Raw genomic sequence first — 12,901 nt, forward strand, 5'->3', positions numbered from 1 at the left:
CGGCGGAGGGTTTCACGCTGGCAGCAATCCCACGTAACAGGGGTGAGGTTTAGGGAGGGAGGGGCTGAGAAGCTGGTTGGGTGAGTCCTGAGTGCTAGGGCACTGGCTGGCCCAGGGAGGAGCAGTGCTAACGGCAGAGTGTGGATCCTTATGGAGAAGCCTGGATGGTTCAGCCCTACGCATAGCAGTTAGTTGTGACCATCGTCTAAGTGTGAGTATTTTTCTGTGAGAGTTGAGCTGTAAAAAGGAAAAGGTGTCTCCACTGGCTTGGGGCCCAACAGAACCAATCTGCGGTACTAAATGGCCCCAGCTGTTGGCTGTGCTCCAACAAGCCCTTTCAAAGGGGAGTTTGGCTTCCCCTGCAGACTCTTCCCACCCACTAACCACCATGGATTTCTTCATAGAAGGCAAGTGTGGGATTTTTTTTAAATGATAACCCCTGGAGAGAAACTAAAGACCGTATGTTTTTCTAGGACTCTGGCCTTATACCCTGAGGCTGCCAGATTTGGATATTTCTCTGCTGCTCTCTTGGCGCCCCACTTAATTGGTGAATTTCTAACTCTTGTGCTACTTGGCATGATCCAAAACCCCAACGTGGTCAACAGTGTGGTGGCTCTGCTCTGCATCGCTGGGGTGCTTGTGGGCTCTGGATTCCTGAGGTAAGATCTGACAATTCCAACAACTTAGACTGGTACGACTGGATGTTAGTGACCTCCTGATAATGATTATTATAAGGAATTCCAGAGGCACGCTCTGTGATACTGTTGCTATGTTACCTGACAGTCTCGAGTGTTTATAGAGCTTGCTAATCATTATTGTTCAGTCTTTGCTCACTATTTATTTATTCAATAAAATGTCTTCACAGTGAGAATCAGGAAGTGACAACTTAGGTATGTTATCAATATGACTCACATGTCATAAGCCATTGTTAACAGGAGGAGAACCAAACTGTCATCCAGAAAAACTCACAGCCTATTAGAGGCCAAACAGCAAACATTTAGTTCATTCCTTCCCTGGCACCGCTGAATCACTGTTTTAGCTCTTAATTCCCAGTTACTTTAAGGAAGTAAGGATAGTCAGAAAAGAGCCTGAAGGATAAGACTGCTCAAGAAAGTATCAGGACGAGGAGGACACACACCAGATGTGAACAGTAATTACCTCTGCGTGACACTTAGTTTTTTCTTCATATTTTCCTGTATTTTATGAATCTTCTATAATGGATAAGCATCATTTTATAATCAAGAAAAACATACGCACATAAATACATACGTCTTAAAAAAACAGCAGGAAGTGTGGAAAATTTCAGAGGGGTGAGAGTGGTCTCGGGCAGGTGATGCGAGTGGGCTCTAGTAAGTAAATCTGGGTCTCTGAGAAAATGAGAAGGTGATTCTGTTTCTTTGACTTAAAAGTCAAATAAACAAAAAAGCTATTGAGCGGCTACTATATGTAACTATATTGAATTATTTAACTCTCAGAGCAATCCATGTTCAGGTAAGAAAACCAAGTTCAGGCTTGACTCTGTGGGGTCACAACTGAAGACTCTCCCAGGAGGCACGTGGCTCCCTGGAGCGAGGACTGACCTTGGAGTCAGTCTTCCTCCTACCATTTAGCTGCTGAGTGGCCATTGGCAAGTTACTTTTTTATCTAGTTTCTTCACTCATAAAGTAGAGATAATCATCTCAGCCCCACCTGCCTCAAGGGGTCACAAGAAGCAAATGAAGTCATCAGCATGAAAGAAAACACCTTATAAACTGTAGGGAGTTATAAAAGGTGAACTGTTATAAAGCCAAGTGAGCTAGGTTTTGATCAGTCAAGGAGGATTTTTTTTTTTTTCACAATGACACCATTACATTGTATCTGTCTGTGTTGCTTAAGTGGCTTGTTAGCATCTATGAAAAATGAACAAATCAAATCAAATCACCCCAGTGGCGTAAAATCAAGCCAGCAAGTTACAAACCCAGGCTTGAGCCGTGTCTCTTCTTTCATATTTGAAACATTATACATGTTCCAATCAATCTGAAACTATTTCATATATTTGGTTTATAGGAAAAGGGGATTAATTACTCTTAAGAGGGAGGCAGTGGCCAATGTTACCAAAATGCTCTTGGATCCTCTGCAAAATCTCGACATCCCACGGCTTCACCTGGGTTCCACTCCTAGCACTGAATTGAAACTCTACTCTTGAAGACCACATCAACTTCCTAGTCATTAAGTTTTAACTTTCCTCTCAAGTCACCATCTTTCCTGACTGCCTGCAACATTTGCACTTTTGGTTGCCTCCTCCTTTAAACACAAATGGAAATAACTTTCCTGTTCTTTCTGCTTACAAAATAGAGATTCTTTGGGGGAAAAAATGCACACAAAACAGAAATGTATAAAGAAGTAAAAGTTACCCGAAGTATCACAATACAGAGTTAAATTTTGTTGTGTATCTTGCTAGACTTCCATATAATCTTTAATTAAAATGAGCTCATACTAAAAAAACAGTTCATACTATTGTGAAGGAGTAAAGCATGCATGAGTTTTTTCTCTCATTGAACAATATAGTGTGAATGGTCCCATGTCAATAAATGTAGATCTGTGGGTCCTCCCTCTCAGATGTACTGCAAGGATTTCTGTGACACAGCTTGGTTCTCCTCCCGGGTCTTTACTGATCCGTCTGTCTCCCTCTGCCTCCTGTCGTTCCCTTGGCAGGACAAGCTCTCTGAAAGCCCCCATGTTTGGTCTCACAGCCCATCACGTGGTGCTTGTGGTGCAGTCTTCCTTTGATCGACTGTCTCCTGAGGGCAGCAGCTGTGTCTCCTTCCTCATTATAGCTCTTTTCAGTGGCCAGTCCAAGGCCTTTAATAAGGTTTGCAAAAAATATCTGCAATGAGTAAATAAATGAAGGACTCCTCTCTCTTCTCAGACTGCCCACACACTGATCAGTCACTAAATCATGCTGGTTTTCTTCTCTGATGTCAAAGCACAAACGCATGTGGAGCTTTTGCGCTTGCCCTGTGCGGTGCAGTACGAGATGAAGGCACACGGTTCCTGCCTCGAGGAGGTGACACTCTAGACGGCTGGGCGGCCATCCTCTCGCGGCCATCATCCTATTCCAGGCCTCTGTTATCTCACACTTGAACTTCTGCTGTAGCCTACTCACTTTTTTGCTGTTCTTAATCTGCCCTTATTCTGTTCCATCCTCCTTGCTGGTGCCACATTAATTTTCTTAGAACAGTGACTGCAGTGTGATCTTTCTCATGGTCCTTTCAGTGTCAACCCACTGCAGGGCCCTGAAACAGCTGGTTTCCAGCTACCATTCCAAGCTCACCTCCCACTGTTCCCACTTCCGATCCTCTGCTCCAGCTTTCCTAGTCCATCCAGTCCCATGAGCAGCCCTTGACATGCCTGTGTTCACACCATTCTGCCTTCTTCGTGCCCTTCCTCTTCCCCTACTTCCTCCCTAGGTTCCTATCTGTCCTTTCCTATTAGCAGCCTCTCCATGTGACTAATTCAATTCTGTGCCTCAGAAGATTGCCAATAACTGTAGGTCATGGAGTTTGGCGATCCCTTGGGAATACATGACACCGTAAATACTAAATACAAGAATGTCATGGACATGTGGTACTGGTGTCCTATACCTTCTGGGAACAAGTTGTTCACCACTGTGTATTTTTACGGTTTTAAGGCTATATGGTCTATGACCCCGAACTACATTATGATTTCTTTAGGGGAAGGATACTTTTTTTGACTTCTCAAGCACCTATAACTAGTGCTTTGCCGATAGAACTTAATTCATATTTGTTGACTGATAGAAGCTATATAATGGACCAAGGCCACAAGGTCAGCATTAAGTTTCTCCTGAAATAGGCTGAAGAGGAGGCATACTTCGCTCACAGTGAATGTCTGCTTGTTCTCTCCAGCCTTTTCCCTTTGTATTATAGTTTAGTTCTCACTTCACACACTAGTGCTCTCAAATCTCTGTTTAATACAAATGCCCTCCTCTAATGTGATGTGTTTTGGGTGTTTTATCATTGGTGCTTACCAATAAAATTAGATACCAGTCCATCATCAGGGGATTGTTAAATTAAGGTTTCTACTATAATGGACCACCAAGCTGTGATTAAAAATGATGGAATGCTACGCTTACTGACTTGAAAGGATGTCTGAGACATGTGTTTGTTTGAAAAAGCAGGTTAGGAGAGAGAATGAAGAGTTTAATTCCATTTGTGTAGAATGCTATAAATACACATATTACATATATCACCAAAATGTTAACAGTACTTATTTCTGGGCAGTGGTATTTCTTGATTACTTCTCAGTGTTGTTTGAAGTTTATTTTTATAGTGAGCATAATCTTTTATTGTAGTTGATTTACAATGTTGTTTTAGTTTCTGGTGTACAGCAAAGTGATTCAGTTTCATATATATATGTATATATTCTTTGTCATTACAGATTACTTACAAGATATTGAATATAAGTCCCTGTGTTATACAGTAGGACCTTGTTATTTTATGTATAGTAGTTTGTATCTGCTAATCCCAAACTCATAATTTATCCCTCCCTGCCCTTTCCCCTTTGGTAACCGTAAGTTTGTTTTTCTGTGTCTGTGAGTCTGTTTCTGTTTTGTAAATAAGTTCATTTGTGTCATTTTTTTAAGATTCCACATATAAGTGAAATTATGTCTTTCAAATATGAAGATATTTGTCTTTGTCTGACTTACTTCACTTAGTATGATAATCTCTAGGTCCATGCATGTTGCCATTTGTAAATGGCATTATTTCATTCTTTTTATGGCTGAGTAATATTCCATTATATATATATTTTTATATATATATAACCACACCCTTTTTATCCATTCATCTGACAGTGGACATTTCGGTTGCTTCCATGTCTTAACTATTGTAAATGGTGCTGCTGTGAACACAGGGGTGCAAGTATCTTTTTGAATTAGTTTCCTCTGGATATATTCCCAGGGGTGGAATTGCTGGATCATATAATAACTCTAGTTTTATGGGGACTCTCTGTACTGTTTTTCCATAGTGGCTGCATATGGAATTTCCATAGTGGAAATTACATTTCCATCAACAGTGAAGGAGGGTTCCCTTTACTCCACACCCTCTCTAGCATTTAACGTTTGTGGGCTATAGTAAGCATAATTTTTATAACAAAGATGAACAACTATGTATATTTCTGTTGGGAAACATAAGAGATGCCTTTTTCATTTGATAGGACTGTTACCAGAGCCTACTGAATTTCATCTTTCTCTCTCTCTGCTTTTTCTGAAGAAACACAGAAGAAATGACCATTCCTTTTAAAATCTTTAGTTATTTTACATTCCAAAAATACTGCTCTGAGATTCTTGTCGTCAATGAGTTCTATGGACAGAATTTCACCTGTGGTAAGTATTCTATTTTGGAATTTATTTTTACATATTACTTTGAGAAAACAATTTCTTGAGGGAAATGTATTTGTAAACTAAAAGCTATATTTTAAAATATTTAAAACCTTGCTTTGAAATAAGAGTCTAACATTTTCTCTGATTTTTAAGATAAATCAAGCAAGTAGTCTAGTCACCTGTCAAAGGTCACTAGCTTAAGGCCACTCTGATGTTTTTAGAAAATGACAAGCCCAGTGCAATATACACTGAGGTAAACTCCAGTATATTGTAGGTGGAATCAGTTCCTCCAGCTACTGAACAGGCTGAAGCAGGTTGCAGTGGCATCTTGTTCCCCAAAGTGTACACAGTATATAGCTAAGTAAAGCCATTTGTGGCCAAAGTCTGTTCCCTAATCCCAAGAGATGGCAGTGGGAGCACAGTAAGGCCCTCCAGGCCATTGCAAATCCCAGGCCACTCTGTGAAGATGAATGAAGAACAGGGCAGACCTTAGTAGCTGTTGTAAATATCTTTGGGTGATAACATTAGTAACCTTGGGATATTCAGTACTGTCATGATAATTGTTATCAGTACTGTGGTAATGTAGACCCAAAATGGCCCCAAATACTCACTATTGCTTCATATAATAATGAATTCTGGGCTCTCTAAAATGTCCTGTATCTTTATGAAGAAGGATGCTAAGCATTTTAGTGGGCATTTGGTAAATACATGTTGACTGAATTACCTTGTAAGCACCATATTTGACATTGTCAATCTTTTCCCCACAGGCAGCTCAAACGGTTCTGTGTCAACTAATCCAATGTGTGCCATTACTCAAGGAACTCAGTTCATTGAGAGAACCTGCCCGGGTGCAACATCCAGATTCACAGCAAACTTTCTGGTTTTGTATTCATTTATCCCAGTTCTTGTCATCCTAGGAATAATTGTTTTTAAAATAAGGGATCATCTCATTAGCAGATAGTACAGAACACTGCTGTGAAAATGAAACGTAAGCTCCTAGATGCATATGACTGCTTTGAATTTCTGAAATAAGAATGCCATGTGGTTCTTAATAGTATATCTTAAATCTGTTGACCATTAAGACTCCATCTGTGCCCCTTGGATCCATGCAGGCCTTCAGTGCTATTCCGACTTGTCGGGACATGTGGTATTCAGCAATTGTGACTGAGCTGGTCCAAAGATGTAAATAAGAATAATTCATCAAGTTATGGGAGATCAGTGTGACTATCTGTTTTCTTTGTTCTAGACACAGAAAAATAGATCAGTTAAAAATTACGCTTACAATTGATAAAGGATTTGGTAAAAAAGAAAACATTTGCATGACCATTGACTGTAAATAATAGAAAAGAGTTGTGGGTTTGATTGAAGCAAAACATGCAGAATTAGGTAAGACTGCTTTCATTATCATTTGAAAACCTGTATTTATGTGCACGTGTCCACGTAAGTTACCTGATTAAATGGAGAGGATGTTGGGCAGATTTTGGATGAAGACCCCTGACACAGAGCATTCACTGATTTTATTGAAGGTTAAAAAGAAAAATGGCAGGAATGGGCTGAACTGAGAACACAGCACACCGAAGTGATTAGTTTGCTATTTTTCACTTTCCACTTAGTTTACTTACGAAATGAAAAGTAAATGTTACTAGAAAAGTGTATGCACTGAGAAATGACATTTCTAAGGTTGGAGAACAGCTGTTTTTTAAAGTCCATATAGAAAAGATGCTCAACTGACACATTTACACTAAGAACAGTTACACACTAGGAATTCATGTTCTTGAATTTTAAAGAGAAAAAGTGCTGATAAATACATATTTTTAGGGATGAAATGATGTATATAGATTATTAAAAGTGGGTTCTGGACTACATGATTATCCTTCTGAAATGAAACTGTCTCCATGTTACCATGGTAACTTTGAGGTATCTTAGAGTACATGAACTGAACAAGTTACTGTGACCTACCTTGTAAAGAATGATAAACTATAGCATTTGAAATGTCTCACATTATGGTAGAAAAGATCATTTCATTAAGGAAACCACAGTAAAATTCTGTTTCTTAGAACAGTATTTAAGGTTCTGGAGACATTGGTAAATTACCAGAATAGTATTGTCAATTTTTATAAAAGGTCTTTGACACTGATGATTATGGTATAATAGTTACATAATGCCTTACAGATTATGTATGTCACATCAGTTATAGATAATTCTGGAGATGATAATCTATTAAAGTAGTTCAAAGAGAGTCCCACAGGAATCTCTTTTGAAATCACTGATTTCAACTTGCTAGAGATATGGGTGTACAATGTAAGTGGAAGCATTTTCTACTATTCATATGCAGATGAATTTCATTGTAGCTCAGAAACATTTGGAAAATGACATAGCACGTGACTTCAAGCTATTAAGTGTTAGTGATACCATCTTAGAAAAACGCAATGACATGTGACAGTTTGTGTCTCGAGTTGAAAATGGACAGTGATGTGTAAGACAATCAAATTATATAATAAAAATGCCTATTACTATTGTGGAATAGGATGTTTCTTCCCACTAAGTCAGTGATGTTTCTGAAATCAGAACGCTCACTGTTAATTTAAAGGGAGCTCTTTCTCCACAGCACTCAGGCACGACGCCTGTCTAAGACTGGTTCCTTGGAGGCATGCTGAAAATTCTGTTTTCAGGAGTATTGGAACCACATGCACTGTGACTAGTTTAGGAAGTCTTATTTCTTTGCAATAGCCAGCTAGTTTGCTATCCACTCGGACACCACTCATCAATCTTGGTATTCTTGGGTTAGTTAAGTGTGCGTATTTGAAGCTGAATGCATGGCATGTTAGAGTCAACATATGTTATAGTGGAAGGAAGAACACAGAATAAATTACTTTCCTGTTTAATAACAGCAATTATGCTTACTCCTAACTGAATCTGGATAGCAGGTACACAAATCTATGTGAGTTAGAAGGCTTCTTAAAGGTATTCCACCTTGGAAATGATCTTGGTTATTACTAACTCATACAGTTTTGGCCTGCTATTTGATAGAGTATCTCCTTACATTTGCCTGTTCTTCAAAAAGTTTTACCCAAAATAAGTACGTCAGAATCACCAGAGGTGCTGATTTAAAATGCAGGTTACTAAGCCCCATTCCAGACCCACTCATTCAGGGTTTCTGGATGTAGGGACTCAGGAATGTGCGTTTTAAATGAGGACTTCAGATGCTTCTTGTGCCGCACTATTAGAGTAAAAAGATGACACCTGTGAAAGTGAACCCACTTCCAGTTTCCTACCAGACGCAGCTGAGGACTCCTTAGAGAAGGACCATGTCTAATATAAACGCTTAACCTTATACTCACAACTGTTACTACTAATTGCTCTGCTTTCGTATTCCTGGAAACATAAGCAGGAACTTATCAGTGCTGAACCGGGTATACACTACTTAAACATGTTACAGGTAAGCAGTGCAAAGTTCTTTTTATTTAAAAAATATATTACATGTAATTATACAATTTTTTTCCCTTTTAAGAGACTTAAAAGTATCCATGGAGTTGCACTAATATAAGAAATTCCACTTTTCCTTTAACAAATTACACACCTAAACTTTCCTTGCTTGTTACTATAATAGTTAATAAAAAAATATTACTTGTATTTGAGGAAGAAGAAATAAACACACCATAGTTGAATGAGGTTCAAGAATCAAGCTCAGTTTGTTTCCAAGACTTGGAAGAACTTCTTTTGTACTGTTCCAGTTCCTAAAACAAAAGTATGTATTTCTTTAAAAAATTTTAAATTTAAACAGGCACCTTAAAACTGCCTTACCATTTTTTGCCTATAACAGTGTATCCTTTATAGCATTATCATTCCCAAAACTTCTTGACAGTTGTTTTATAAATGATTATACTTAGGATTTATTTTCTAGAAATATAGAGTATTCAGAGTTTCTGTGTAGCATGAGCAGGAGAGATGAATTTAAAGTTTCAGACAGAATTATATACTATTTAGTACATATGAACTTTCAACTAAATGCATTTATCATATTTTAAGTATATATAAGTGATCTTATCTTTAATGGTTTGCTGTTAACTTGTGTCAAACTGGCTGAAGTTAGCAAAGTATCAATATTTAAAATGTACATATGCTTTGACCCAGTGATTGTACCTTTAGAAATTTATCACGCAGAATGGCAGAGAAGAGCACACGGGTGTTAACAGGACACTCACTGCGCTGCACACAACTGGAAACAACTTAGGGAGCTCCCATAAGTAAGGACTGATTAAATACATCAAAAGCAACAGTGGTCCTGTGTGCCACATGAAAACGGCAAACAGGTGGGGAGAGGGCAGGACACTTCTATTTTCTACTTTATATACTTCTATGTCTTTTTTTTTCCCCACAATGAGTATATGTTACTTTTACAATTCATAAAACAAAGATAAATTTTACTAGGGGTGGAAATCCTGCATGAGCTGACTGACATGCAAAAGGGATCATCTAAGGGGTTGCCTCCTGGCCTCTTACACGTTGCTCAATGTCTAAGTAACTGTACAAAGTATGTTACTTCAGATAAGCAGAAAGTGGTTACTCTGCAAGATAAGGCAATCACTGCCCTTTGGCTAATGTCACTGAAGTTCATAGTCGCTAGGAAAAGAAAATTCCATTCTCATTTTCAGAAAAATTGTAGATTGTCTCTTTCATATCTACACTCTAAGTTATTAAAATTTAAACATTGAAAGTTTCAAAACTGTATAAAGATTTTGGAAGAATTCTTAAAGTATTAATTCCAAAGAAGTCTTTATAGCTTGGTCTATTTTTTTCGAAAGAAGTTAACTCAGTTCATCAGTTACCTTACCAGAAGCTTATGGTTTCAAAGATTACTGTTCATTTATGAGCTAATAATCAGTTACCATAAACTTTGTCTTGAATTGGAAGTGCTCAATTATTTTTACCAATGGCAGTGGTGAGGACATTGCTTTGAGATTCTTGGCTAGCAGACTCTCCCTTCCAAAGACAGCAGAGAATGGGGCTGGTCGCACCAGCCATGCCAGAGGGAAGTTGAGTAACGCGTGGTACAGAACTCACCTGTCCACTAGGTCTCCAGGATGTGCGCAAGTGACCTCACAATTATATGATGGTACTTTTTCTTTACACTGCAAATCTTCATGGCCGCGTTAGAGAGTATTTTAAAAGAGAAAGCAAAACCAAGAAAGGTTTCCACCCTGCCTCTTGAAAGCCTCTAAAGTTTTCAAATATAAATGGGCCACAGTCTGATAATACCTAAACAGCATCTTTAATTAAGAACAATAAGAACCTTTCCCCCTAAACATGCAAACCTGTGTATGTGTGTGTTTGAATTATAGGCCTAGGGATTATAAACAAGTTGATTTTTGAAAACAGGGTTTCAAAATAGATATGTATGGTTGAGCAAGAAGACCTTAAAAATAATTGTTTGCCCAAACCTTTTCCTTTTTTTTTTATTTGACAATAAAAAGGTAGAAAAGAGGGAGAAGGGTTCAGCAAGTGCTTTCTATATTCATTTCCCTTAAAGTCAAGAATCCTTTAAAACTAGAGGGCTTTTAAAAAATAGTAACTACTGAGAAAGTATTTTCTGGTGCTCCTGTGAAGTCTGGCAAAGAGAGTTAATGAAGAAAGACACTTAGTCTGCAGGAAAGGTGAAAGGGGTCTTAAGACTGATCCTCAAACCCGTGAGGACTGACTGTGAGGATCCTCGTGCATCTGTGGGGACCGGGAGCAAAAGGGATTCTGGGCAACTGCCCTAAATGACGTGTTTTTCTACGAAGGACTTATAGTAAGGTATCATGGAATACTGCGGCTCAGTGTCTCCCCACACTGGCGAGATTCTTTGACAGCTGTATGGTTTAAGTGCAGTTCTTAGGGGCGGAGGAATGGACATGTCTTTCTTGCCTAATGATTCTACCTGACTTGGGTCTTTTTGAAAGGCCTAAGCATTAGAGGAACTGAACGGAACTCATGAGTTAGACTCCCCATCTTGGAAGTGACGTGCTCTAATTTCACTACCAAAGCTTATGGGCCCTGATCTTTCTGTTTGATTCCTGATTATTTAAGCCACTAATAATTGGGCTTAGGGATGGGGAGGGAGTCAAGAGGAGGATCACATCTGGTCTCAGACAGGCTCAGGGCCAGCCTTCCACCCATGCAATTGGGTTATATTTCAGTGAAACAGGAGTCATCTTTCCTCCTAAGAAGTACAAGAAGTAATTGGGTTAAAGGTATGCAGACAGGTACAGAGTATAGACTTCTTTAAGCATTTACAGGTTGCTTCTAGGTTAGGACATACTTTTGTGTAATTATGGAAAACCCTGAGTGAGAAATTTATATGGATGGTTCTGATTTATTTTGATAAATCAAATCTAAAGACTATAACGCTATTTTCACTGAAAAATGTTATGTGGCAATAATCATATTAAAAGATCAAAAGGGCAGGCAGGCAATGTTAAGAAAGAGCTGTAGACCAGATTTTCACCTAATGCAGATTCTTTTATAGGTTGTGTTAATAAAACTGGCATTGACGGTCTTGCCCATATTAAAAATGAAAATGTATTGTTAAATGTTTAGAGGGAAAGAGGGTTCTTTCAAAGTTAATCTATAGAGAATTTTCTCATACCTAAATCAGCTTCTGTGTGTACCAGTTGGCAACTGGAAAAAAATGTAAGGCCCTGAAACTATTTTGGAAGAACATGAAAGGATATACAAATTTAAAATTTTGGCTATTAGAATGCCAACCTTTGGATGTGGAGATGAAATAACTGAGCATCAACTGGTAATCATAAGGGTGACTTTAAAGCAGAAGCATAAAATTATGTGACGGTACTACATGTGCAAACTGAATTCAATGCAATTCATCCACTAAAATACTATGAAAGAAACTGATTTAGAGGCAAAATTAGGATATAACTTTTCGGGTGAGTTAAAAAAAATCTCAGGCAAGACAGTATAGTAATTAGTGAGGTACAAAGGTTGAGTGAAGAATGATACAGGTGTTGTGGGCTGCTTTCCAGTTTCACTCAAAATTTGTATGGTTTTAGGTCAGTTAGGGAAGATGAATTTGAATATGAAAACTCATGACACTCAGAAATACTTTTAATAATACCTATATGTATAAATGTAATAAAAGGGACCACTATATAATACAGATACTCTTATCAACAATGGCGGTTAGTCACTGACTCCTAGTTAAATATTAATTCAGAGATGATTTCCAACTAATCTCTAGAGCCAAGCTGCACACATAATAAGGGTTACATGAGGTCATTTTACTAATCCTACAACACGCCTTTCCCTTTGCTACAGCTAAAAGCCCTCTAAATATTCATGACATGTTTTTCAAAAGTCTTCTGGACTATATTCAAATAAAACATTTTGTTAATTAATTATAGGGCCCCTGAAGATGAAAGGCTAGTGCTGAGAAAAAGGCCCTGGTCACTGTCGTGGTGGTTGGTTGCATTCAGGTTACACCTGCAACAGTGTGACTGGCCAGGCGACACAGCTCTGTAAATC

At 38.4% G+C, this 12,901-nt stretch overlaps 2 protein-coding genes across 3 annotated transcripts in view; one reads left to right on the forward strand and one right to left on the reverse strand.

The window, feature by feature from the left end:
• ABCG5 (ATP binding cassette subfamily G member 5) overlaps positions 1-7,121 on the forward strand; it is a 28,643-nt gene extending 21,522 nt beyond the window's left edge. The window contains exons 12-14 of the mRNA XM_072938288.1: positions 474-659; positions 5,271-5,383; positions 6,148-7,121. Coding sequence (XP_072794389.1) covers positions 474-659; positions 5,271-5,383; positions 6,148-6,341 — 493 coding nt within the window. The 3' untranslated portion in view covers positions 6,342-7,121. The remainder of the gene's footprint in view (positions 1-473; positions 660-5,270; positions 5,384-6,147) is intronic.
• Positions 7,122-8,820: 1,699 nt separating this feature from the next.
• Positions 8,821-12,901, reverse strand: part of DYNC2LI1 (dynein cytoplasmic 2 light intermediate chain 1) — a 28,621-nt gene continuing 24,540 nt past the window's right edge. The window contains exons 13-14 of one of the 2 annotated variants that reach the window (XM_072937788.1): positions 10,445-10,520; positions 8,821-9,117 (exon numbers count right to left, since the gene is read on the reverse strand). In XM_072937788.1, the coding sequence (XP_072793889.1) occupies positions 10,452-10,520 (69 nt within the window). In that variant the 3' untranslated portion in view covers positions 8,821-9,117; positions 10,445-10,451. The remainder of the gene's footprint in view (positions 9,118-10,444; positions 10,521-12,901) is intronic. The other variant, XM_072937789.1, reaches the window with a different exon arrangement.

Source organism: Vicugna pacos, chromosome 15, assembly GCF_048564905.1.
Source record: "Vicugna pacos chromosome 15, VicPac4, whole genome shotgun sequence".
In the NCBI taxonomy this organism is placed as follows: Eukaryota; Metazoa; Chordata; class Mammalia; order Artiodactyla; family Camelidae; genus Vicugna; species Vicugna pacos.